Source organism: Aulonocara sp. 'chitande type north' Nkhata Bay, linkage group LG10, assembly GCF_057382095.1.
Source record: "Aulonocara sp. 'chitande type north' Nkhata Bay isolate Kocher_YH1m ecotype deep benthic linkage group LG10, A_spYH_male_GT1.1, whole genome shotgun sequence".
Taxonomy (NCBI): domain Eukaryota; kingdom Metazoa; phylum Chordata; class Actinopteri; order Cichliformes; family Cichlidae; genus Aulonocara; species Aulonocara sp. 'chitande type north' Nkhata Bay.
Window position 1 is genome coordinate 13,805,925 of NC_141353.1, and position 27,697 is coordinate 13,833,621.

Below are 27,697 nucleotides of genomic sequence, written 5' to 3' on the forward strand. Positions count from 1 at the left end.
TGTGTGTGCTGCATGCATAACAACGACAATACACACTGTACCTTGCTATATTAGCCACCAAGAAGCTTCTTAACGTTAGCCAACAAATAAAACTACAATTGTTAAAATTTGGAAAATGACAGCCAGTGCAGGGAACTGACGAAAGCATTCTCTATGAACAGTCCGTACCGCGTGGATTATTTGATTTCAGTCCGTCTTTGAATTAAAACGAGGTAAGTAAAATGGCGGATAGCTAACGTTAACATCAAGGGAGTTTGCCATTGAAGCCGCTTTTCTGGGTTAGCTGTCAAGACACTTGTTAGTGTCACCAATAGTCATACCTATAGAAATACTAGTTCATCAGAATGTGCTATAGTCAAGATAGTTACCAACTGCAGCCTCTGTGTGTTTCCAGTTTGTGTTATATGTGCTAGTGGTCCAGTTAGCCAGCTACAGCTAACGGTAATACTAGCTAAGCTAGTTTCTTATGGTGTATCAAAACACTGGCGCGAAGTGTAATCGCAGTTGTGGGAGCCCGGTATTAATTAATTAGAGCGTTGATGTCTGTGGCCAAGATCACATTATCAATAGATTTAGCTCACATTAGCCTGAGAACTGCTTGGCCGTCGTAAAAACGACGGCACGTCAGGAGGAGATGAGAGCCGATAGCAGACTCAGCCTCCCAAACATCTGTGGTTGTTTGTATTTCGGAAGTATACAACTGCGCGTGTCACAACTGCGGTATGATTAAATTGTTTCAAATTACGAGTAACGATGCAGTTTACCGACACGGTGGACAGTAATACAAGCGAAAGACAATTGTGCTCATCAGTAGCTAACGTTTTATTGAGACACTGAAATCCGTACAGTATGCATATCCATTTATGGCGTTCAGAGCCTAGGGACAAGCCCCTAGTCTGCTCAGGAAAAGCCGTGTCATGTTTACTGGGATTTCCACTTACAGTATGTTCTATTGTATAAGAGCGGTCCGCAGTTTCCCCTTTTCTCTGAAAGTATCTGCTGTAAACGTAAAGTTACGCAGAAAGTTGTGAAACAGTCGCGATCACATGCATTTTTTCTTTTTTCTTAAAAAAACGTTCATTAAGTAACACATTCCTAAGTATCTGTTTTAAAGTGTTAGAGCTGGGAGACAAAATCACTTATTTTCAGCTCCGAATAACAGCTGTGTTGGAGATACAAGTGTAGTTTGCAAGTTGTAAAGTGGAGAGTGAAAGTGAGTCTGGGGAAAACACACCCCTTAAGCTTGGAAAGCTTTTTTTTGAGAATGGCCACTAACAAGATGTATTACTTAACTTTGCCAGTGTATTATCTTCAGTTAATTAATTAATGTGATATACATGTTTTTATGCCCCCCCCCCCTTTTTTTTTAAGAAGATGGTTTGAAGAGGCCTAAGAGGCTTCTTTGTATTACTTTTTTGCTCAATTATCCAAGGAGAGGTCACAAGTCATGACATCTTAGAATCTGGACCCAGCAAATTTGGAGCATTTTGAACCAGTAGTGCAGTCAAACAAGCATTTCCTCTTGCATTTCTCAGTCTATAAGCCTGTTGTAGAACACTTAAAAACACAGATGTCATTAAAAATAGTTCCATGTGTCCCAGTAAACTGCAACAGTGCGACACAGTCAGTGTGCGCACTACTGGGGTCTCAGTCATCTGAAATATTTTCTTAGCAGCTACCATGCAGCAACCAGAATCCAGCCCCTAGTTGTCAAAAAGATTAATCTGCAATTTCATGTATTACTTAATAGTTTGCTGTAGTACTGTCAAGTGATCCACAACAAATAGACTTTTTTTGCTAAGCCTAACAGCCCTTGATAGTGGTAATAAACATGGCAAGTGCAGAGGTTTGGTATTGCTGATGTGCTTATGTGGAGCCTGGATGGGTGGATTTCTTATTTTGATGTCAATGTGTAATTTTTATCTTGCTGCTTCAGCTGGATAAATCACATTAATTGGTCTTACAACTGGCATCAAAACATATTATTGTTGTCTAAATGTCAATGGACTAATTAGCTAGATAGATCTAGCTGACTCGCGAACGAACATGGTGCATCCCAGGTTGAGATAAGTGGCTCTGTTACACGCTCTCTGCTTTCCCCATTGCATAGCTAACATTATTACTATGTCTGTCAGCAGGTTTGGCTCACATTTTAACATACTGTAGCTGCGTTCCATTGCCGATATCTTGTGTTTGCGTTTACAACCTGCATACCATGCATTAACACGCATTTATGCAGATAAGTTATCTGGATACAGATAATCAGATTTAAATAGGTTATTAAAGCTTTGTGTGCCCTGACAGTGACACAACCACGCTCTCGTCATGCCCTTCAATATTAGTTTCGACAAAAAGTGTGAATCAGTTGGTACTACTATGATTACAATGATTAATCTTACCACGAAATGTGGGAAGAGTTTCATCTCAGCCACAACTATGTGCAGTATGACTAAACTAATAGCAAACAAAATGTACTTTTCATGAGCACGTTAAAAAATAACTGTAGGCTAGAAGGAATTGTGTGTTGAAGACTTCTTTGACTTTGGGCTCACATGAAATGGTTAAGAAGACTATTAGTATGACCCATATATGAGCAATGTAAATGGAGTTCATTAAGTCCAATCAAGGTGTATTTATCAAACAACATTTGTAAGGATAAAATTTTGAGGGTTTAAAATAACAACTTTTTTTTTTTTGCTTTTGTTTATTAAGTTTACCAATTACAATAAAGGTTAGAATAATGTTGAATTCTTCATAATAATTTTCTAACAGATAAATATTGGCCACAGGGATATGTGAATGTTGTCTTATTTGTTGATAGGATGTAAGTTGAAAAGTCACATATTTTGGTGAATCCTTGACGGAACTGCACAGTAACAGTAAAACCTCAAAACACAGAGGAGGGAACATCATGGTTTGTGGCTGGTTTTCTACTTTAGTATAGACTAGTGATAATGAAATCGAATCAAGAACTTCTCTTGAATGCTTGGCAAGTTGTTCACGACCTTAAATCATTATAAAAATGGTTATACATTTTTTGTCTTGGCCAAAGTCTTACTCTTACCCAGTTAAGATGATGCATGAGTGAAAAAGGTCCCGGTCCTGTAAAGCAGCAGTCCCCAACCCCCGTGTTTGGTACCGGGCCTCGAGAGTTGAAAATTTGTGTGAAAATTATTTTTTTTGGGTACTGGTTTTATTTTGTTGTATTTATCCAGGACACCTTAAAGGCCGGTCCGTGAAAATATTGTCGGGCATAAAGCAGTCCGTGGCGCAAAAAAGGTCGGGGACCGCTGCTGTAAAGTATCTCTGAAACATTGCTGAAGTCTCTAAACCAGAAACATCTGATGGAGTTTATAGCTGATAAAGGCAGTTCTACAGGTCACTCAAATCAGTGCTTGTTTTGTGAATGGCTATACAGAGTTAAATAACAACATGTAAAGTCCAACTGTAACTTAGAAAAAACATTTATAAGTAATCTATGCAGAAGGAAATCCCGGCCTTTTCAAAGGATTTATTAACATTTTCTTGAAACAGCAGGGGTTTACATAAGATTATTTTGACTGTCCGGGGTTTTTTTTTTTGCTTCATTCATTTCATTTTTTAATAATTATGTTCTTTTTCTTTTTCATGTGCTATTATAAAGGTATATCCTTGCTCAGCACCCAGAGCAGTAAGAGCACCTACTCCAGCAGATCCAGAAAATGTTAAAGAAATGATAGCAGCGCAGGACTTGCACACTGAGTTTCAGTTTCCTCAGTAAGTAGAACAACATGGAAGTGTTACTGTAAGGTTTTTATGTCCTTCAATGTTTATTTTGTATGTATGCACTGATGATATTTGAGATCGTTTTTGCTATGCTTGTGTTACTTTTTGCAGTTGTATTAAATACTAATAATAATTACTAATAAATCCATGTGTTATGCACAGAGAGGCAGAATCTCAGTTGTCTTCAGATACTGACCTTGAGGATCCCGATGGCAAAAATGCGAAGACAGGAAAGGGCGTGGTATGTTTTCCTGACTTTCTTATCTTGGGCACTGTGCTGAGAAGCACTTTTAACATTGTCTGTTATCTGGCTTCACTTACTCCAACATCAGCGATCAGGCAAAGCAGTCACATGAAAGTGGTTAGAAATTTAAAAGTGTTAGTCAACCCAGGGTTATAATCAGTCTATCTAAGAGCACCTCCACATGAATGGGATGACTGTAGCGCATGAACGATCACAGATATTGAGAAGTCTGCTGACAACAGAGCGGCTGCTGTTAGAAAGGAAAATAAAACTATAATAACAGGAAACTGTTAAGTGGTTACACACCTAATACAGACTTAAAGTAACACAGTTATTGCGCAGAAACGTGTTGTGTGAGTGCATGTGAGAGGAAAAGTGCTGTAAGGCTGGAAAATACCTACAGTATAAATAAAGTTTAGCCAATTTGAAGCAAGAAAGGGAAAATTGGCAAAAATGCAGACTGTGTAAGTAAACAGTTAGTCAGACAGATTATAGCCATTGTTGTTATTATTATTAATGTTTTGATAATGATAATGCAAATAATAAATTTTTATTTAATTTGATTAAATTTGTAGTTGTTTTATTTTTGCAATTACATAACAATTATATTATAATTGTAATTTTATTGTATAATATTAACTACTAATTGTAATTAGTAATAAATAAACTATCTAATTAAGTTATAAGGTTTTTTTTGGGGGGTTTTTTTTCAGATAATTGATTGGTTATTGGATTGTGATTTTGTACCTGTTGATTTCTCATTTCAAACACCATTAGTTACTATGTACTCCAGTAGGAAGTGAACCACCTTCTTAAAAGCCAGAGTGAAACCTGGAAAAGCCCAAATCCTGCCTTGTAGTACAGGCCTCGGTTTATGTGCAGTCATGGTCACACGCAGGCTTGCAGTATGTCCAGCATACACTGAGTAGAAATCAGTAAAACATCCTCACTGGTTTCCCGCTATCACAATGCTAATACATAGTCAAAAAAGTTTATATCATGCAGCAGCTACGTTTGATAAGAAAATAAGTCTGTTTCATCTCTGCATCAAATGTCTGTAATGTGATTTAGTTCCGTTTTTCTAATGCACAGTAACCAGATAAGCTATTGAGTATAGAGGCACACTGATGCAGTGTATGATAACAGAAGAACATCTTTCTCCTCATTAGGCAGCCAAGAAAGGGAAGAAGGCGCTTGGAGACAAGGCCAAAGGTGGTGGAGCTGGGAGGGTCACTGGTCCCGGCTGGGTGAATGGCCACCATCAGGAGAATGGAATGGAGAACATGACCTTGTTTGAGGTGGTTAAAATGGGGAAGAGCGCCACACAGGTGGGTGCACGGATTCTAATTTTCAATCAGTAACAATATGTAGCCTGGTTTAGTGTCTGTGGTTCTCATTTTTTGAATACTTAATCCATAAAGCTTGATTTATATTACTGTATTAAACCTTTGCTATAGCTGCTGTATTTCTGAGGGTGGGCATTTCAAGCTTACAACACACTCTATGCAGTGAACTTCATTTCTGTTTATTTTTTAAAGGAGTGCCACACAAGACTTATTGACAGCTTTTTTTTTTCTTTACATCTGACCTGATTTCCTTGAACCTTATGCATTGCGGTTAGAAGCAGGTTCTGTTTCTGTTTTTGTTCAGTAGTGGCTGCTAAAAAAACTAGGTGTATTACTGCTGCCTCCTGGTGGTAATACTGGACAAACAGGTTTTTTTTTGTTTTTTTTTTAAATTAAAAGATAACCTAATGACTACTCGAATAGTCAAAAATATTACCCACGCCTGTTGTGCATCGATACATTAACTACACATGGCAGCAACTCAATTCACCGAAAGGCAGCATATTGATTAGCACAAAGATAATACCATTAAACAAAATGTAATAGACTGTAGCTTGATGTTAATGCAATAGCTAGTATTCTTTCAACATAGACATTAGCGTAGCTCTGATAATCTGTTTTATCATCATCATCATTTATTTATTTATATAGCACTTTAAAAACACACCTGGTAGACCAAAGTGCTGTACAATACTAATATGCACATAGTAATAAAAGCAGACATAGCAATAAAGTTAAAAAACAATAAAAAAATAAAAAATAAAATAAATAAAATAAAATAAAATATGGCTCAGTCATTTCAGGACTCTGCTCTGCTCTGCGTTTTACTAAACGTAACAGTTGTTCAAAATGTAATAGGCCCAAGTCAAACATGATCAGCTCAGTTTCACTCGTAAAGTCAGACCGATGCAGGCTCCTCAGCGTACAAGTGCAAACGGCAATGACAGCCACCATGGCATAAGCTCCTCTTAGTTATGGCTGGATCAGGTGACCCTGAATTCTCCCTTAGTTACTTTGCGTCTAAGCTGCTAGGGGCTTCCCATGATGCAGTATTAAGTGTTTCTTCTTTACTCCCCCTCCCCCTTTTTTTTTCACACTTCCTGTGTGGTTATATACCCACCCTCCCCCCTTAACCATTAGTTATTCATCTTTGGCCATGTTCAACAGTGTGTCTTTGTCCTGTCCCCTCACCCCCGACCTTCCACTTGAGGTTTCTTTCTGTTAATAGGGAGTTTTTCCTTCCCACTGTCACCACATGTTTGCTCATATGGGGTCTTTTGATTGTTGGGGTTTTCTCTGTATTAGCATGTTGTTGTTTTTTTACTTTACAATATAAACCGCCTTGACGTGCTTGTGGTGATTTGACATTATATAAATAAAACTGAATTGAATTGCGGGGATTCAGCACAACTATAAATCAAGCTTAATGGATTAAGAGGAGTCAACAAAGCATGCTCTCTAAGGAATGTTTTCAAAGTTATATTTTAGTTAGAAGTGTAAATAATTATGTGATAATTTTGTGAGTGTGCTTCCCTTTCCAGTCTGTGGTTGATGACTGGATTGAGGCATACAAACATGACAGGGACACCACTCTTTTGGACTTAATCAACTTCTTCATTCAGTGCTCTGGCTGTAAAGGTAGTTTTCCTACTTGTATTGTCTAAATGTGCAGCATGTTGGGTGCCTGAAAGCCCATTCACACGCTCAATTTTGCTGTATTAGGTGCTGTGAGTGGAGAGATGTTCAGACATATGCAGAACTCGGAAATCATCCGGAAAATGACAGAGGAGTTTGATGAGGTGATGTAGGCTGTGTTTCAATACAACGTATTTTAAAGAACCACACCAGCATGGGAGATGTTTTTAATCTGGCCTGAAACAAATGTAATACTTGGGACCCCAATCTGATTATCTCTGTGCTGTACAGGACAGCGGCGACTATCCATTAACCCTCTCAGGACCACAGTGGAAGAAATTCAGGATAAACTTCTGCGACTTCATTGCGGTTCTGGTGCGACAGTGTCAGTACAGCATCATTTATGACGAGTATATGATGGACACAATCATCTCGCTACTCACCGGCCTGTCTGACTCACAGGTCAGGGCCTTTAGACACACAAGCACACTAGCAGGTCAGTTTTATTGTGGATTTTGTCTCCATCCTGCACGCCCATGCTGCTGTTATCTGACAGCAGTTGTTCCTACACGTATGTGTTTTAAACATTGTTGTCTCTGCCAGCCATGAAGTTGATGACAGCCTTGGTGAACGTGGCTCTGAACCTAAGCATCAATATGGACAACACACAGAGACAGTATGAGGCAGAAAGGAACAAGGTCATTGCTAAGAGGGCCAATGATAGGTTGGAGCTACTGTTACAGAAGCGCAAAGAGGTAAGAAGAAAGATAAGTTGTCAAGCATTCAACCCAGCGTTGATGTTGGAGTGTAATACAGCAACACGTCAGTGGGTGTGAGCGTTGTTTAACTCTGTCATTTAAATTTTTCACTCTATATATAAATTGACTGGGGGGGGGGCATGCTGCTGATTGTATTTGCCCCTTCATGTGCAGGTATGCCATACAGGTGTAGCCTTTTCTGCCTTTGTGTCTCTGGAGAATAGACTCAGTCACTACTGATTTATTTAAAGCCCCATCCCTAACCAGCTATAACCTAAAATTATGACTTTGTTTACCATTCCGTGGCCTTGTAATTCACTCTGTTTATTTTAGCTCATTATTTTATTGATATTTTTAGCGCAGCCACAGAAACATACTTCTCTCTTTCCAACAGCTGCTTCAGGGTCTTAATGCAGGCAGACTAACATCGCCTCTTGAAGGCCGAATCCCTGTGACTGCCGCTTTCCCTTCAATGCATGTCGTATTAGTCATGGTTAATTTAGAAAGCCATCATGTTCAATCACGGTTTCCTTTTCTCTCACAGTTTGTCAGTGCTGTAATGACACGTCATTGGCCACTGGATTAAAACAGTGTGTTTTTTCACCAACACTTTTCGTTGCCTCTCCGCATCAGTTCAGATGACATCTGGAAATTCTACAGTTAGAAAAAGTTGGGGGCTTTTTAGACTTGTGATTGCATGGGCTGTTATTAAATTCAGAGGAGGGTGGCTGCGCTTAATGGCAACTTACAAAGTGTCAGTTATGACGTTATATGAATCTGACGACACGTCTCCTGGTGAATCGTTTAAAATGAGTGATTTTTACCATTACACATTTTATGATTAGTTACAAAAGACTGTTGAATCTCACTTTGAGATCTTGTGAATGTCTCACAGAAGCGGTATGAAAGATTTAGTGTAAAACTGAACTATTACTGCATAAGGCCACTGATCCAAATCTGAAATGATAAGACTGTATCATTTCAGATGATAAGACAATAAGCACATTGAACAGGACTGGTTCTTTTTATTTTGAGTTCATTCTACATAAACTGTCCTTTCTGGTTCACAAAATGCATATAAATCCAGTATTTCTGGTTTACCTTTAACAATGGTAACAAATAGTGGATGAAATCTGTAAAAAATCCAAGCATAGAACAATACCAACCGTGATCTTGGACTTTCAGGGAGTTTTTGTTCAATTAATTTCAAAAACCTTCTGTTTATCTTTTAGCTTCAAGAAAATCAAGATGAAATTGAAAACATGATGAATGCAATCTTCAAGGGAGTGTTTGTTCACAGATATCGGTAAGTAAATCCTTAAGCGATAAGGAATTCCCCCAGATTATTATGGTAAATGGCAACCAGACTGTGTGCTGAATGTAAGATTTCATCACGGGCTTCTTATCACTTTTGAGTTTGTACAACAAGAAGCAGACAGAACAGAGTTCATTTAGAGTGTTTTGGCACCCTCTAGTGCAAAATCAATGTTAATACAAGCATGAGTTCATTATTCACAATGAACCTTCTTCAGTGCTGTTTACAGCTGCCAGGTCTGTTAAAGGCCCGTTTACTAAATTTAGTGAATTCTCTTTGTTTTTGCCAGCGATGCCATTGCTGAAATCAGAGCCATTTGTATTGAGGAAATAGGAGTGTGGATGAAGCTGTACAGTGACGCCTTCCTTAATGACAGCTACCTAAAGTATGTTGGCTGGACAATGCATGACAAGGTGAGTTTATGGAAAAAACTTGTGTTATGGAAGAAGATATTAAAGCCCACATCTTAAATCTTAGATTTCTGAGAGTCAGCGTATGTAGTAGTACCAGAGGTGACACAGTCAGTATAATTGAGATAAGCATCAATATAATTAATAACAACTTTAAAAAAAATGTACTCGGCAAGTAGGTTATCCCAGCCTATGTATGAAACTGGCTTCAAACCATATTATTCTCCCTGCTCCTTCTCATGAGAATTTGATGAACTCAGAATCTTCTTTTTCTAGTTTAGGAATATTAGTACCAGCTTATCGTCACTTCATGTCAACAGTCAGTTTTTTGAGGACCACTTTTCTGAAAAAACGCAACGCATTCGTTCTGTACATAGGTTACCTGTCATGTTTGTACACAACACGTTCAGTTTGTAGCACCCTCTATCCAGAAAATCTCCCATTTGTTAAAGCCTATTACCGTAATTCCCGGACTACAGAGCACACCTGATTAAAAGCCGCATGCTCTAATTTTAGAAAGAAAATCAATTATGTGCTTGTACAGGCTGCACCGGATTTTAAGCCGTATGCGTTTTACTTGTAATATGAGATATTTACACAGAAATATTACACGTGACGATTTTTAACGTTTAATTTAATCCGTAAGGTAACATAAACAAACAACATTACAACGTCTCTTAACAACTGGTAAAAATATATACCGTATATATACTACTTATCAGTTTTATTGGTCTGCTGTTACCAGGCAAAATGTTTTTGGCCGCATGAAAAAAAAAAATGCATTAGCCGCATGTCAGTATAAGCCGCAGTGTTCACAGTGTGGGGAAAAAGATGCGGCTTATGATCCGAAAACTACGGTAGTTAAAATTTGAAGTCCAGAGCTCCTGCTACCATTTTCTTTCAGCTAGAGGGCTTTTATTCCAAACACCTCCAATCACTAGACTTATCCAGAGTTTAGATGGGTGCTCCAGTCTTGAGCTTATGCCTTCACTTGGCTCACATTGAAAGCAGGTGGATATTTTATGAGGTGTACTTGCTTTTCTTGTTCAGCCACTTGTGCTGGGTGAGAAAGATGCCTGGTACAGACTTCCTGTTTGGTGGAAATCGTCTGCCTGTGAGAATCCTATTTGATGCTGAAAGACACCCTCATGTCTTGCTGCTATGTCCCATGTTTGTTTTATTATTGCTGGTCCTCACGCATTTTTATTACCTCTACATAGACTTTTCATGTAACTGCATTTCAAAATGTTTGGATTGCAAACAGCTGTCTAAGAGAAATCAATCTAAAACCTGCTTATAACTTCACTTAACTTGCCTCTAGGGGTGCATTATAAGCAATTTTAACTGGAATAGTGGCAGAGTAACACAGGCATTCAGATTTCACGAGTATTTAATGCATTTCTGCTACGACTGCAGCAAGGTGAAGTGCGTCTGAAGTGCCTGACTGCCCTGCAAGGCCTGTTCTACAACAGAGAACTCAGCACTCGGCTGGAACTCTTCACAAGCCGCTTCAAGGTAAGTAAGCATTACTAGAAATGTAGATGCCTCTTGGATATCATTGCATAGATGTAAATGTTTGATAAAGATAAAATAGTACCATTTGGCCATCATCATACCCGCAACTAATATTATGGAGACATTTTCTCTCACTGACAGGATCGCATTGTTTCTATGACTCTGGATAAGGAGTATGATGTTGCAGTGCAAGCTATTAAACTTCTGACACTTGTCCTACAGTGAGTAATCTCGCCTCCTCAAATTTCCATTTAATTTTGTGCCACAGCATGTGATTATTAGGACATGTTTTAATTCAACACGACAGCAGATGTCAACATTTTCTTCAGACAAGTGTGTTATTTTTCTTAGTGTGCATTTATGTTTTCTTCCTAATTCTGAAAGCTATTGTGATTGTGTAAATAACAATGATAATTCTCAGTGTTTGTTTTTCTTAATCAAAAATCCAATAATCACAAAGAGTTATTTTTGCTTTTCATGTAACAGGAGTAGTGATGAGGTTCTGACAGCAGAGGACTGTGAGAGTGTTTATCATCTGGTTTACTCGGCACATCGACCCATCGCCATCGCAGCGGGGGAGTTCCTGTTCAAAAAGTATGTGTTTTTCTGCAGATTTGAAAGAGATGTAATTGAATCACCAGCTTGAATGAATGTTATCTATTCAAAATATTTTAGTGCCAGTAATAAAACTGACAGAAACATTCCAGGGATTGGCTTATTGTGTAAACAGGCTCTTTGATTCAGCCTGAGTCTGGTTGGCACTGCATAGCGAGCAACATTCATGGGAAGCACACTAAGCTCCAAGAAAGGAGGGAGAGGAGGAAGGGCTTAAAGGAATATTCCACCCTGCTCTCGGCTCGGAAGGTGGCTCTGAATTTTTTTTTGCTGGCTCCTTGTTATTACAAAAGCAAAATAATGCTTGCGTGAAGGCCAGCTTAAGTGTAAACTCAATTAGATTCCATAAAGGAGACACAGGAAATATGCATGAGATATTTGTCCCACCTCCTTTCCTAAAGAGGCTGAAAACGTTCATTTAGCCTGTTTTTCATACGTGTATTAAACTGCTTTTTCTTTGGTTGATTGAAGGTTGTTTAGCCATCGAGGTTCTGAGGAGGAGGGATTACCCAGGAGGGGCAGGCAGAGCCTCAACGGCAGCCTGATCAAGACTACTGTGTTCTTCTTCTTGGAGAGTGAGGTGACCAGGCTTTTATGTCAGCCCTGTGCCCCTGCTTTGCAGAAATGGCAGTTTCAACTGAAACGTGTCAATCATTAATTATTCTTAAGATTGGATTAAATAATTAAATACGAATCAGAACTGTGCATACATCTATTGCAAGGCACTGGAGATTTCTGTTTTTTGGCTCAAAGAGAATAAAAAAATAACAGAAATGTATTATCTGTGTTTAAATAGATTATTTCATTTCATTACAATTCACATTCCATTTTTTACAGCTCCATGAACATGGGGCCTACTTAGTGGATAGCCTGTGGGAGTGTGCGTCAGAGCTGCTAAAGGACTGGGAGACTATGATCAGCTTGTTGCTGGATGAGCCAATGCCAGGAGAGGAAGGTAAGGAAGCGCTGTCTCAGAACGAGGTTTTTAGTGAGGAAAATGAATCTTTTTGCCACTCTATTACTTATTTGTTGTACTTTTACTCTAATTTGTGCTTCTCTTAGAAGGCAAGTCTTTTCATTAGATACTTGGTAACATTCTTTATGGGGTTTTTTTGGTTTTTTTTTTTTTTTTTAGCTCTAAACGATCGTCAGGAGACAGCCCTGGTTGAAATCATGCTCTGTGCCATTCGGCAGGCTTGCGAATGTCATCCTCCTGTAGGCAGAGGCACGGGGAAGAGGGTGAGTGTCAAGCCGTCATGCTTGAGATAGAAAGGATTAACTTAGCTCCTTGAATGATTTCGTGTTGACTGTGCTGTCGGGGTTTTGTGCATGGAAAAGGTCCTGACTGCAAAAGAAAAGAAAACACAGCTGGATGATCGGACACGAGTCACAGAGATGTTTGCAGTTGCTTTGCCTCTGTTATTGGCAAAGGTGAGTGATTCAGAGTTCTCAGAGTTCATTATTTCATCAGGTTCAATATTCATGAAATAAGCCTGACTGCGTTCCCTTTTGTTTTTGTAGTACTGCGTTGATATTGATAAGGTGACCAATTTGCTACAGATACCAAAGTTCTTTGATCTTGACATCTACACAACTGGGCGGTTAGAAAAGGTTTGCGAGTTGTTTGTTTTAAAGCTTGTTTTACAGCTGAAGTGCATTGTATGTGCTGCTGGTGAAACAATGTTATGTTCTTTCAATTAGCATTTAGACGCACTGTTGCGACAAATCTGGGAAGTTGTGGATAAGCACACAGACACTGAGGTCCTGGAGGCCTGCTCTACCACCTACCACTATCTCTGCAACGAGGAGTTCACCATCTTCAACCGTGTGGACATCGCCCGCTCCCAGCTTCTTGACGAGCTTGTAGACAAGTTTAATAGACTCCTGGAGGACTTCCTGCAAGAGGTAGGTGCTGTAAGGCGTTTATCTGTGTGGATTATTTTAAAGGATGCTCGCAGGAGTAGAGGCAAATATCTGAGATTTCAGCATATGATCTCTTGTTTGTCAGGGTGAAGAACCTGATGAGGATGATGCTTACCAGGTTCTATCCACACTTAAGAAGATCACCACTTTCCACAAGTAAAAGCAGTTCATGGAAACTGTTTCAGTTTTTGATTTGAACACATTACTTGTTAAAAATCTTACGTTTCTGTTTTCTCATATTGGGTTAAGATGTCAGTGACAGCATGCATGCATATTAAATGTTATAGATTTAATGTACATTTCTGCTTTCAGTGCACACGACCTCACTAAGTGGGATCTCTTCACCAGCAACTACAAGCTACTCAACACAGGTCTACAGAATGGCGATATGCCTGAACAGGTATTACAGTGTCATCCCCAAAATCCTACAAATGGAGTTAATCAGGGTGTTTACATTCCCATATGTTACTTGAGTTACAGGTGATGTGAGGGATAATTTGGAAAGAATCATTGATCATATATACTCACCAGCCACTTTGTTAAATATATCTTGCTAGTACCCAGTTGGACCCCTTTTGTGCTTTCAATTTGTGTCATAGATTGAACAAGGTGCTTTAAGCATACCTCGGAGATTTTGGTCAATATTGCCATGATAGCATCACAGAGATGCTGCACATCTATGATGTGGCTCTCCCCTCCTACCACATTCCAAAGTTGCTCTGTTGGTTTCAGATATGGTGACTGGAGGTCATTTGAGTACAGTGAACTCATTGTCATTTGTGATGTGGTGCTTCAACATGTCATCAGAAGATTGTACACTGTGGTCATCAAGGGATGGACATAGGGTGCAACAATGCTCATGCAGGCTTTAGTGTTTAAATTATGCTCAGTTAATAATAAGGGTCCCAAACTGTGCCCAGAAAGTGTCCCCCACACTTTTATATCACTGCCACCATTATGAACAGTTGATACAAGGCAGAATGGATCCATGATTGCATGTTGTTGACATCAAATTCTGACCCTACCTTCCCAGTGATGTAGCAGAATCGGACAGCCAGCATTTTTCCACTCTTCTATTGTCTAGTCTTGGTCAGCCTCTGTGAACCGTAGCCCCAATTTCCTGCTTGCAACTTAAAGGGGTGTTGTGGTCTTCTGCTTGCTGTAGTCCATCTACTTCAAGGCTCGATATGTGGTTGAGTTACTGTTGCTTTCTTCTTTCGGCTCCAAACACTCTGGCCATCCTGACCTGGCATCAACAAAGCATTTTGTTGCCCAGAGAACTGCTGTTCAGTGGACATTTACTCTCTCTTTCAAACAATTTTCTATAAACCCAGAGTCTGAGTCTAGCACTAATGACCGTGCCACATTCAAAGTCACTTAAATTGCCTCTGTTCCTCATTCTTATGCTCCTTTTGAACTTCACCTGGTTGTCATGACCATGTCTACATGCCAAAATATAACGAGTTGATGCTATGTGACTGGCTGATTAGATATTTGTATTAAGGAGCAGTCGAACAAGTGTACCTAACAAAGTGGTGAATGCGTGACAGAAAATAAAAACAGAAAAAATAGATGATTATATGAATAATTCTTTTGTGTATTTAAAAAGAAATAGCAAGCACAAATGAACCTTGACATGTCTTAATAATTACTGAACATCGAACTCTTTTAAAATTTAGAGTCAAGCTTTCAAAATAAAGTTACGATTAACCAAGTTAGTACAGTTCAAGTAAACTAGAATTACCCTCTGAGTGACCTGTTAAGTTCATGTTAAAATACTGAATGTGCAGTTTATCTATTCTGCTTGATTTTTGTTCCTCTCAGATTGTGGTTCATGCAATGCAGTGCACACATTACATCATCCTGTGGCATCTAGCGAAGGTTTCAGATGGCACTTCAGTAAAGGTACTGTTCACATTTTGGGGATATTTGGCAAAATACATGTAATAACATTTCTGTGCCTACATTTCCCAAATAAATATGATTGGCAGTGTATCACAGTTTGAAAGTATCCTTCCGCCTGTGTCACAGTAAATTCTCTCTGTAGTTACATTTGGACACCATGTATATGCAGATCTAAAGTAGGAGTTACATGTTTTTACTTTGTTTTGCTTACAACACTTCCCAGTCTGATTGCAGTTTTCTGTCAAGCTTTATAAATAGAGTTATACATTTCTTAATGCCTGGGTAATACAGGTACAATGTTACTTTGAAAGGGTTTTACTAACTGAACCTTTACTCCTCTCAGGGTGACATGGTGACCTTGAGAAAGCAAATGCGAGCTTTCTGTTTAATGTGTCAGCGCTACATAAACACCATCAACAACGCAGTCAAAGAGCAGGTGAGGATTTTGATGAGTCAGATAATTTTTATTTATTTATTTTTATTTCCTTTTTCGTTTTTTCAGCGCAACTGAAAATTTCTGTGGTCAGCATTTCCATATATGCTCAAGTGTTGTGTTTATTCCAGGCCTTCACTATACTGTGTGATCTGCTACTGATCTTCAGTCACCAAATTATGTCTTCAGGCCGGGAACAGTTGGAGTCTCTGGTCTATTCGCCAGACTCTTCTTTGCAGGCAGAGCTGCTCAACTTCATCCTGGATCATGTTTTCATTGATCAGGATGATGACAACAGCACAGGTCAGAAAACACTACCCTGTTTTATATGAACCTACCACACTCTGTTTAAAGAAGGAACATGACTTTTTATAAATTTTTCATTTTTTTAGATGGACAACAAGATGATGAAGCCAGTAAAATTGAAGCTCTACATAAGAGGAGAAACCTTCTTGCTGCCTATTGCAAATTAATCATTTACAATGTTGTGGAAATAAACACCGGAGCAGATATATTTAAACAGTACATGAGGGTAGGTCTAAATCCTGTAGAGATCATAACGAAATCATCCAGCCCTGTTGTTTTAGTTAACAGTATTTCTCCTGTTTCTCCTCAGTATTACAACGATTATGGAGATATTATCAAGGAAACAATGAGTAAGACGAGACAAATCGACAAAATCCAGTGTGCAAAGACGCTCATATTGAGCCTGCAAAAGGTATGACATGTGAAACAGATGGATGGTCACTAATGTGTAAAACATACTTGTTGCTGATATTATGATGAGACCAGGTTTGCCGCTGTTCAGGAGACACAGATGAATTGTCTTAACACATAGATAAGGAAGCGCCTTTTGTCTCTGTACTGTCAGTAAGCAGCCAGGCTGTCCTTGAGATCCAGCATCATCATCACTTAGATCATCATACTGCTGGAAGCCCGATAAAGTCTTTTCGGGCCTCCTCAAATAGCGATACCTCACCAAATAGAAGAGATAAAAGAGTCAGTCCCAAAATCCTTTATTTGCATTTTAGTCTGGAAAAAATCTTCTCAGGGTCTTCAGAGGCTTTTAATTACTAAAATCAGACAAACAGTATTTGAAACCTCTTTTGCAGTTGTTCAATGACATGTTGTCTGAACTCGGCTTCAATTTCGACCGCTCATCATCAGCCTTCTGCGGCATAAAAGAGCTCGCCCGACGCTTCTCATTGACGTTTGGTTTGGATCAGCTGAAGACCAGAGAGGCTATTGCCATGTTACATAAGTAAGTCATTTCCCTAACCCAAACATCATTTGCTCTAATGAACAGGAACTTTCATATGTCATGTCTTGTTTGTTTATTTTAGAGACGGGATTGAGTTTGCCTTTAAAGAGCCAAGTCCCCAAGGAGAAGGAAGTCCACCGCTTAATTTTGCATTTTTGGATATCCTGAGTGAGTTCTCTAGCAAACTAATTCGACAGGACAAGAGGACAGTGTAAGTTTGCGGCACGATGAGTAACGTGAGCATGAAAATGATGAGAACCTCTAAAAAGACTCTAATGTTTACTGTCATTTCACTTTTTGCAGTCACATGTACTTGGAGCGATTCATGACATTTCAGATGGCCCTGCAGAGAGAAGACTGCTGGCTGCCTCTCATCTCATACAGAAATTCTCTGCAGGCTGGAGCAGATGACGACACTATGTCTGTAATTAGTGGGATCAGCAGTCGAGGCTCCACTGTCAGGAGTAAGAAATCCAAGCCAGCCACTGCCAGCAAAAGAAAATTGCCTGAAGGTGAGCATTGCTGGTGTACTTTGGTGGACCATTTATTTTATCTACCACAGCAACCGATCTGCAGCATCAGGGGTCGGCAACCTTTCTGATTATGAGTGCCATCTAAAATTTCCTCAGAAGTCAATGTGCCATATGACTGCATTAGCAATAAATTTAATAATGCTCTATAGTAACAGTTACACACTATATAGAACCACTTTATAGAATTATATTTGTTCGCAGATGTTGGCAGCTATCAGCGAATAGTCATCAGCTATTTTGAAACAAAAAAGACACTCTTTATCCATAACAGCAAATGAAGTGCACAACAGAAAGTGCAAATGCTATTTATGGTTTCTTCACAACAATGATAAGAAAAATAAACTGGGTCAGTATGGTATGTTTGTTAATACAGAGATACACATGTTAATCTGATCTCTGGTCTCCCACTCAGAGACACAGGTCTCCGAGTGTCCAGCATTCAGACGGCTACCTGAGGACACTCTTCATGTGAGAGAAAATCTGCTATTTGTACAACCAAATACTGTCAGTAAGGCCTCTGCAATGTTCTGAAGACAGTTAAACTTGTCAGGTAGTGATGTCCAGCAGGTGAAAATGCAAACTCCATTAACGCGCACAGCTATGGATACCAGCTGCGTTCGTAGTTCTGCAAACTTTGACCCCACAGAGTCGAGGTTTTCAGTTCAATCAGCTGCATTTCGATGTTGCATTAACTGGCATTAACTCAGCCAGTTAATCTGAGACAAATCCAGCTGCTCATTAAAGCTTTCTGGTTTGATCAGAAAAGAAAACATTGGTCCATACACCTGAAAGTCCCGAAAATACATTGTGAATTCTGTCTCAGTCTTCGGATGTATACAAGCATTTCCGTGGTGCTGATGCTGCGCTGAGCGGAGAGCTCCTGAGGTATTTGAAGTGTTGGAATGTGAAAATTTCAACATCGCTTGACAAAACTGCCAGCTAGCAACGTCCCTCTCACCAGTAGGCTAAGTAATTTTTAGCCAATTACAAGTTGAATCTGGTACTTGGGGTTGTTAGCTAAGATACTGTCATTAAGAAGCGGCACAACTAACGTTGCACAACCTTCTCAAATTAATTCACTGCATGTCGTGCCCAGGGCTGGACTGGGACAAAAAAATCGGCCCAGGCATTTTGAGTAGAGACCGGCCCACCAGGTATTATAGGAAAAGCCATAAAAACTTTGAATGAAAACAGACGCTGTTGTGACAGTGATGTACAGTCTTATTGGTATATGTATGATTTCTATACATTTTACATCAGATAAAAACTTTGATTGTAGGATTCAGATAATTATTTATTAAAAGCTAGATATTTTAAATGAGAATAAGAAAGAAAAGTATTTCTTTGTGCCCCCCTTTCCCTGTTAATGCCCTGCCTGGCCCCCCTGGCAAAACTTTGCTAGACCCGCCCCTGCACAGTTACCAGCTGTCAGCTATGTAAAAAAAAAAAAAAAAAGGATCCTGGTGTTATTTGTCTCTCAGAAACAGTTCATAACTTCCCTTCAACTCATTCATGTCACGTAAAAGGTAAACCTGTTTCTCCATCACCTGTTCAGCTCTGATGATTCAGTAAGGACATCTCCTGGTTTCATCTTCATGTTTCCCTCTCACCACATATCCAAACCGACATCCTGACCAGCAGGTTTACAGCTGTGGCTCCAGCAAACATCAGCTGATACTAGAAATTAATAATAAATAAAATCTAACAACAGCTGATCAAGCTTAAACGTGCTGCTGTTGTTTGGCGCAACATCCACTGGTTTCCTGTTTCTGGCGCAAAGTGGGCGATAAACAAACAAGAGAGAAAAGCCGATCAGCTGATCATTGATCAGTTTCATGATTGAAGTAGCAACAGGAGAGGGAGGGGGAGAGGATGAGAAGAAGAGGCAGCTGTGCAGCGCAAACACAGAATAATGAGGTTACTAACCTTATGAATAAAATAAAGTTCACTATTAGTAACATCATAGCACCCACCCAGCTGTATAGAAACTCCGTCATGCTAGCTAGAACGCAGTACGAGTTATTGTAACTGACTGTAAAAAGTCAGCACAACGAAAATAAACTCCACCTAAACTTGGTTTATATCTGACCCAGATAGACTGCAGGTCATAACTTCTTACCTGAAGTTCAGTTCACCTGACACTCGGACCGGCGGCCGCCTTGGGTCTCTCCTCCTGCCTCCCCTTTCCCTCATCCACCTGCTGGCCTCTGTGGAAGCTCCGCCATAGCCACCACCAAACAACTGAGTTATTTTTACACATCGGCCAGCATCTGGCCAATTCACCACCTTTCATTGTTTATACTGTTACAAAAAAATAAATAAAATCATCGGCCCATAAAAACCAGAAATCACCATGGGCCCACTGGACAAATGCCCGGTATGCCCAATGGCCAGTCCAGCTATGGTTGTGCCATCAGTTTACCCTGGCACGCGTGCCCAGGATTGCCGACCCCTGATCTACATCAAAACAGCTGCTGGTTAGTAGAGTTGTATTTAAGGTGACAACATTTTCTTTGTATTCCATGACTGTCACAGCAGTTTGTTTGCTGTATTTCTTAAAGTCTGCCTGAGATTGAAATAAGGTCTTTCTGTGAGCGAATACGCCGTCATGAATTTGAATACGGTGCAGTATTCACCTTCAAACGTCACACATAAACATAAAAATGCATCTCTCTCTTAGGCACATGTATTTCTCCTAGGATCCTCTTGCAAAATGTTTCATGTTAATTCTCATCACAGCCTGCCACTTTAATAATAAATCAAACAGCTCACTCATTGTTATGGTCACTGCGTGTGTTCAGTAAAATTCAAGGAGTGTAACAAATGATTTTCTCTGGCAGAAGAGAACAGCAGTAGCAGCAGCGATGCGGTTTGGATGAACCGTGAGCAGAATGTGCAAACGCCAGTGATGATGCATTCACCCCATCTAACTTCCACTGTACTGAGGGATCCAAAGAAAATGAGGCCAGAGGATAGCTTCACAGCCACGTTCACCATGCCAGCAGAGCAGCATCCCCATCAACCTGTGCCTCCTCAGCAGCAGCAGCCACACCCTCAACACCAGACTACCATTGATTACAAGTAAAAAATATGTGTATTACATTATTGCATACATGTCTGCAGAGGTCTTAGTTGCAGTACAGTATGTAAAGCCACTTTTTTAAAACTGTGGGAATTATGAAGTAATGAACCCTGTTCCACAGTACCCAGGTTACTTGGATGCTGACACAAAGGCAACAAGCTGAAGCCCGTCAGCAGCAAGAGCGGGTTAGCATGCACTACGCCAAGATGAGGAACCACATGCAGCAAGCAATGTAAGAAGTTCAGCACTTAACTGTTTTTGGCCGAACTTTGAGCCAATAAAGAGTCTGACAAAAAGCATTTTTCTGACGTGTTATTTTTTTGTTATGCGTCACAGTCGTCGAGGCTCTGGGCTCATGGAGGATGATGAGGAGCCAATAGTGGAGGATGTGATGATGTCATCTGAAGACCGCTTGGAAGATATCAATGAGGGCATGGATTTTGACACAATGGACATCGATTTGGTAATTAAAAAAACTAACAAACAATAGTCTACATTTGTCTAGATGCATGTTTAATAATTCCAGTAAGGAAATCCTAGGAAGTTGATTCTGCTGATTTGGACGTGGCATTTTCAGCGGGAGATGAGTAATGAAACGTTTCTCCCACTGAAAATGTAGCATCCAGATGAACTGAACCAAATTAGAGATAATCTGAATCCTGCATTTCTAGCAGAGTAAGCTGGTCATGCCAGTCCTTCCAATAAATAAATAATAAAAGCAAATGTTGATGTTAAAATTAATAATTTTTTTGACTGTATATATTTTTTTCATCTTGTGGAGTATTCTTCTAACTGAGTTGTTATCTTTCAGCCGGCATCAAAGAATCGCAGAGAAAGAACCGAACTGAAGCCAGATTACTTTGATCCATCTTCCATCATGGATGATTCGGTAGGAGTATTCCACTTCTTATAATAACTGATTGATTGATTGATCATACTTTATTCATCCCGAGGGAAATGGGTTAAGGCTGCCAGCCGTGCCAGCGCCGTCTTACCCTTCCGACCATACGTACATTACACAAACATCACATGGGGAAGACAGGTCAGAGAGGTATAACATGGAAAAAGCACAACATGAGGAAAGATGAGGAGAAAAAAATAACTCCCCCCAGACTGAGCTCCAACAGGGAGATCAGTTTGAGAACAGAAAAAAAAACACCTCTGCACATAGCACATGAAAAAACTCTTAATACACCAAAGAAACACATGACAAGCAACAGGGATGGGTAAAAGGTGAGAGACAGCCAGTGTAGACAGTGCATCCGGGCCAGCAGCATAAGCGCTGGTCTCCTTGATCCACCGTCAGCATCGGAGGGGAATAAGCGTAGAAGACGTTTGGAGGGGGAGTGGGGATGAGTGTACATCTGCCTGTGTATATATGTCTGTGTGCATGTGTGTGTATGTGTCCAGAGTTCAGCTGAGACAGTGTCCTGCGCCCTGCCAGGCTAAGTAAACAGTCTTCCAGCCAACCCAGGTGGCCTTGCATAGAATGGGAAGAACAGTCTAAACACAGTCCGTATCAGGGTGTTGTTGTTCAGCTCCAGCCTTGAGACCGCAGCTGGCGCCGAAGGGGTATCCGCATGAAGTCAGAGGTGTGGACTCGAGTCACATGACTTGGACTCGAGTCAGACTCGAGTCATTAATTTTATGACTTTAGACTTGACTTGAAAAAATGTTCTAAGACTTGTGACTTGACTTGGACTTTTACACCAATGACTTGGGACTTGAATTGGACTTGAACCGGTTTACTTGAAAAGACTTGATATTTTACCCCAAATATAAAATTTAACATGCATATTATATAGAGATTGAAAATGTGACGTCATTCACGGGTAGAACCGCAAAGGATTCTGGGAACTCGTGGCAAGCGGTACTAGCGCACGCAGGCTTTCAATTAAAATCAGTCACACAGCGATAAAAAGAAACACAAAAATGTCAAGAAGCCGTTGTATTATTAACTGCAATAGCCGGTCGCATGACAGCCACGGGAAGCCGACGGGTAAAGAGATCGGTTGTTATCGGATTACGTCGTTGAAGAGAAATTGTTCAAGCCATGTTTCCGAAGTAACAAAGACGCGACGGATGGCCTGGATTGCAGCCATTCAAAGATCAAATATAACGTCCCAGAACACTCCAGCTCACAGGTTAGTCTGCTCCAAGCATTTACACGAAGGTCAGTGTTTTTTAGTAGTTAATGCGTCATTTTCATAACATAATTGGTGATATAGGTTACAAGCAAGTCTGGCGCTGAACAGAAATTGTGGCGCTATGCTCCTTTATTTATTGTGCATAAATAGTGAATTGTCCTGACACAATATTGCGTTTCGCTTCTGTTATTATGGTACACTGACAAAAACATATACTTTTATTCACAGGATAAAACAGGTTTTTTGTATCACTAATTGCCCAGTATGATTACAGCATACAGTGTTATTGTCACTGCTACATTTCTGTGATGGGTACCAGAAATTATTTCCACTACTAATTAATTACCGTTGAGCTCAAAGGTCCTATTAATAAACGGTTAAGGAATGTGTATTTATGACGACAATTTGTGAGACTGGTAAACTTATGATACGTACGATGGTCTTTCGTTCTACACGGTGCATTTCAAGGTCCTGTACCCATCCGTCGGTAAACTGTACCTGGGCTTGTTGCAGTGACCTGAAGTTACTAAACTTCATGAGTGTGTGCACTCACTCCAAGAACCGTATGCTTATAAATATGCATATAAATATGCTACAATGAGATAGCTGACTTCATCTAACTAGCAAATGTTGTCCAGGCTACGTTGGTGATACAGTTTTTTTTTAATGTGTATGATATTTTTGTCATGCGATTTTAAAGCTGGTCCTACAACCGCATCCAAGAATAACATGCAGCTTATCTCAGAACCGTCGGTGAAAATTATTCTTGGAGCTAGGTTTAATTGAGCTGCATTTTAAAGAGGTGCAATTTCACAATTTGTGTATATTTTCTAAGTTCACTATTTTGTCATGTGTTGAGAAAAACACAGATTTTAAAATTACATGGTCTAATATTTACATTTAGCACATTATTTTTTCGTTGTTTTTTTTAAAGACTCGAAAGGACTTGAAATTCAAAGTTTCAGACTTGTGACTTGACTCGGACTTTTACACCAGTGACTTGAGACTCAACTCTGACTTGCCTGACATTACTTGAGACTTGACTTGAGACTTGAGGATAAAGACTTGAGACTTACTTGAGACTTGCAAAACAATGACTTGGTCCCACCTCTGCATGAAGTGATGGTGGTTTTTACTTTAGTGCGAACAACTCATATGAATTTCAAAGCTGTTCTAACAGTCCGACACTGGTTTCTCAATCTCCCGTTGGAGAGTCGTGAGCTTCTCCATGATGTTATCAAACTTGCGCTCCGTGATGTTGTCATTCTTGTGCTCAAAGAGCCGATTCTGAGAACTCATGAACGCAGTGCGCTTCTCCAAGATGTGATCCAATTTGCGCTCAGAGGTGTTGTTCCGAGCGAGCCCCTCCAAAATGTAATCCAGTCTTATTCTGAGTATTCACGGCAGCCGTAAGCGTCTCCAAGATCTTATCCGTGCTGCACTCAATGAGCCCATTTTGAGAAACTCACGCCTCGTCCCATCGTTTCAATCCCAGCGGGCAGCCTTGTGGGGGTTTGAACAGCCAGTTCCACTTTGTTAATTCTTCGATAAGCCAGGGCCAAGCCAGCTCCGATCAGCAAGAAACCTGTTATCACGGTTCCGAATAGGTAGATATCTTCAGCACTCAGGCTCACCCGAGCCCAGACTTCTCGTTGAGAAAAAGGGTGTCAATTGTATTCAGGGACCAGTTGATCAAATCAAATCCATAATTCCTCTTTTAGGTTTTAGAGAACAGACTGTGAGAGAGTGTTCCAGGGAAAAGTAATACAAAAAACACGAGACTAGACAAGGACACAAGAGGCTAAGCAGGGAAGCTAAGGGGGAGGAGGAGGAGAGGAGAAAAGTGCGACCGCCTTCGTCAAGAGCAAGAGAGCAAAAAACCCCCCAAAAAAACCTGTTTGAGTGAATGGCCAAGTAAGCATGATAGATCAACGTACAGTTCACGCATGCCTAGCCTTATTTGGTAGAAGTCCATTTTCTTGTTATTTATGACAGTTTGATTAAAGAACCCCAAAGGAGGAACAACTTTAGGTGTAAAAACAACCACATATTTCTCATCTGTTCATACTGTACACTCGATATCTGTTTGTTTTTATTTGGTTTTGAATTTCTAACACTGCTTTTTTTCTTTCGCCTTTAGGTTCTCAACGTTTCAATGTTTTAATATGAAAAGGACAGCATGTCATCGAACTCCTGGGACGGTGAAATGACTCTTTATAAATGAGAGTGGACTGGACTAGTAGGCTTGTGAGACACCAATGTTTGCCTCTTTAACACTTTGTTAAAACTTAGAAGGAGTGCTTGAGCTTGGATTTGAATTTTATTCTGCTATTTTCACACACCGGATTTTGGTCACACTGCGGCAGAGATGTTTCGGTTTTTGTTCAGTCGCCCTAAAAAAACTTGATGCCAGCTATCACTTGGCTACACTTGTTATAATGTGTGAAGCGGTACAGGTACGGATATTGTGTAGCAGTTTGCATGGTGATGGGACAATAACAGGTCAAAATTCAAGTGAATGATGTATACCTTTAAACTCTTTAAGTAGACGAAAAATGTCTGTAAATACATAGCGGCCAATATACAGGGAGGGTGAACACAATTTCATGAACACCAGAAAATATAATAGGCTTGCAGAATAACACTACTGTTTTGATGCTTGTAGTGTTCAGTTATTGTTGAACACTATAATAACCCTGCACTTGGTCACAGAGGTGGTAATTGTGCTGGATGGTCATTTTTAAGCTTTACATCGAGAAACTATCTTAGGTTTAAACGAACCCCCTCTCTGATGCAATCCGGACATACGCTGAACATATAATGTTTCATAATGGCAGCAGTTATTAAATGGCTACTGCGTTATATTGGAAGGGTGTCAGTGGTATTGTTGTTCACCTTCTGAACTTTTAAACTGTAGATTCTGGCATGGCATGTAGCCATATATCAAAACATGTACACAGTAAGTATAATGTGAACTGGCGTGTCATACTGTTTAAAGGCCTTGCCACAAGTTATATATATACAGCATTCTCAGATTTCTTTGTGATGGTATTTTTTAGAGACATGTGTTCTGCTTTTATACCTTCTAGATAACTTTGATTTATAGATATTTTGTAATGACAATCAAATGTAAATTAATGGTTTCTATTAATCATGTTATTTCACATAGAGATTGAAATGATCCTTTTTAAAGGAAATGATTATGTTACTATAGATGTGGCCAGCTGTATTTTCTTTTCGTCTCTCTGTAGCGAACGGGTACAAACGTACCTCATTGCTCAGATGTAGTAATTTGACAAATTGAGGCTGCATCTAAAATTATTTTTTAATGTTGGAAGAAATCACAATGTTGTAAAACTTTGACTCAACCTCAAATATGTAATCTCTCCTATATATTAACTATTTTTTTCCACTGTATAGTATCTAGTAATATCTAATATTAGAGACATGCCATGATTGCAATCTTTAAAAGAAAGGATTTTTAAAATGGTTGAGAACGATGTGTGTTTGTTTGGTTTTGTTTTGTTTTTTGTATTTGCAGGTGTTCAGAAATAGTTTTTCAAACTGCCAGTTTGGTTGGTTTGCGACTGCTGCGTGTATAAGAGTTATAGAAATATTCTAAATTACAAAGCTTCTAAATTCTTTAGCCAACAATCATAGTATCAGAATTGTATATTATACAGTTACAAATGTGTAATATATTGTGAATCGGTGCTCATTTTATATTTACTGTTTCTTTTTGTGTGAAATTTTGGGGAATTGTCAAAGGAAAAGAATGTAAGTCTTTGACATTAATCTACTAATTTGTAAGTGCACACACAGTGCATTGTTTTTTTTTTTCTTTGTTTTACCGTGGATTGTTCCGGTATTTCTTCTGTGTATTGGCCTGGCTGGCAGAATCAGACTTTATGAAAGAAGGTGTAATCATATTGTAGCTGAAAATGAACCTTATTTCCTCAGTGTCACTATAATCTGGAGAATCAAATCATCAGGTCTTAACCCTCCTGTTATGTTGACCCAGAACAGAAGAGATGTCATCTGCATCACTACAGAAAACCAGAAAATCAAAATTATACAAGAAAATTGTAAAATAATCAATGCCAGTGTTTCTGACACTTTTTGGATGAGTACACATGCCCTGGGTCAAATTGACCCAGGAACATAATTGGTGTTCCTGGAAACCAACATAACAAGAGGGTTAAACATTACCACATACATAATAACTTTTCATGTTAGGCAAATGAGAAAAACACATCTTAGACTTGTCTGTAAATTTACATGACTCATGTCATTTTGGAGCTTTTCTGTTTTGCATCAAACTGCTGAAAATGTGCAAACATCTGTACGTTTATACATATTTAAATATTTGCGTATATTAAATTTGTGTTTATATTCTATTTACAAAGTGCCCATTGCATCCTTTACGGTTTGTATTTATGTATGGAGATGTAACATGAACAGAATAAACCCTCTACAACTGTGTGACGACTTAATAACACAGCAATAAATATGATTTGATATGGTATTAGAACACCTGTACTGTAACTATAACTGGCTTTTACTGATGAAACATGAGTGCACCGGAGGATTATGGAAATCGCAGCTGTCCTGCAATTTGTTGTTTAGGTAGTTCTTAGAGAAAATGTTACTGGTAGATTTAAATTGGGTTGTTCAAGTGTCACGGGATTTTATTTAACTAAACAAGTTAAATAGTACAACGTGGAGAATCAAACTTATTCCAAGACTACACGACCATCACCACCACTCCGTGCGAAAACCTCGGACGCACAGCTGTCGATGTCCCACAATG

The 27,697-nt window shown here is 39.5% G+C and overlaps 1 protein-coding gene across 1 annotated transcript; it reads left to right on the forward strand.

Annotated features, from left to right (window-relative positions):
- Positions 1-27,369, forward strand: stag2a (STAG2 cohesin complex component a). Its single transcript, XM_086308337.1, has 34 exons — positions 1-212; positions 3,644-3,756; positions 3,928-4,006; positions 5,179-5,337; positions 6,897-6,993; positions 7,078-7,154; positions 7,282-7,486; positions 7,594-7,745; positions 8,981-9,054; positions 9,353-9,476; positions 10,890-10,988; positions 11,130-11,209; positions 11,475-11,582; positions 12,075-12,183; positions 12,441-12,558; positions 12,739-12,842; positions 12,942-13,034; positions 13,125-13,214; positions 13,305-13,508; positions 13,612-13,682; positions 13,839-13,926; positions 15,351-15,431; positions 15,775-15,867; positions 15,996-16,167; positions 16,257-16,396; positions 16,481-16,582; positions 16,977-17,125; positions 17,208-17,336; positions 17,429-17,637; positions 20,499-20,739; positions 20,862-20,972; positions 21,077-21,203; positions 21,552-21,629; positions 25,028-27,369. The coding sequence occupies exons 2-34, from the start codon at positions 3,713-3,715 to the stop codon at positions 25,049-25,051; spliced, it is 3,831 nt and encodes a 1,276-aa protein (XP_086164463.1). The 5' UTR covers positions 1-212; positions 3,644-3,712; the 3' UTR covers positions 25,052-27,369.
- Positions 27,370-27,697: the final 328 nt, after the last annotated feature.

What these genes read in the sequence shown, in the direction of transcription:
- stag2a (XM_086308337.1), top strand. Translation starts at nt 3,713, where the DNA reads ATGATAGCAGCGCAGGACTTGCACACTGAGTTTCAGTTTCCTCA. An exon ending in GCTGGACAATGCATGACAAG is followed by an intron (nt 9,477 to 10,889) that starts GTGAGTTTATGG and finishes CTACGACTGCAG; the next exon opens with CAAGGTGAAGTGCGTCTGAA. An exon ending in ATGGCGATATGCCTGAACAG is followed by an intron (nt 13,927 to 15,350) that starts GTATTACAGTGT and finishes TGTTCCTCTCAG; the next exon opens with ATTGTGGTTCATGCAATGCA.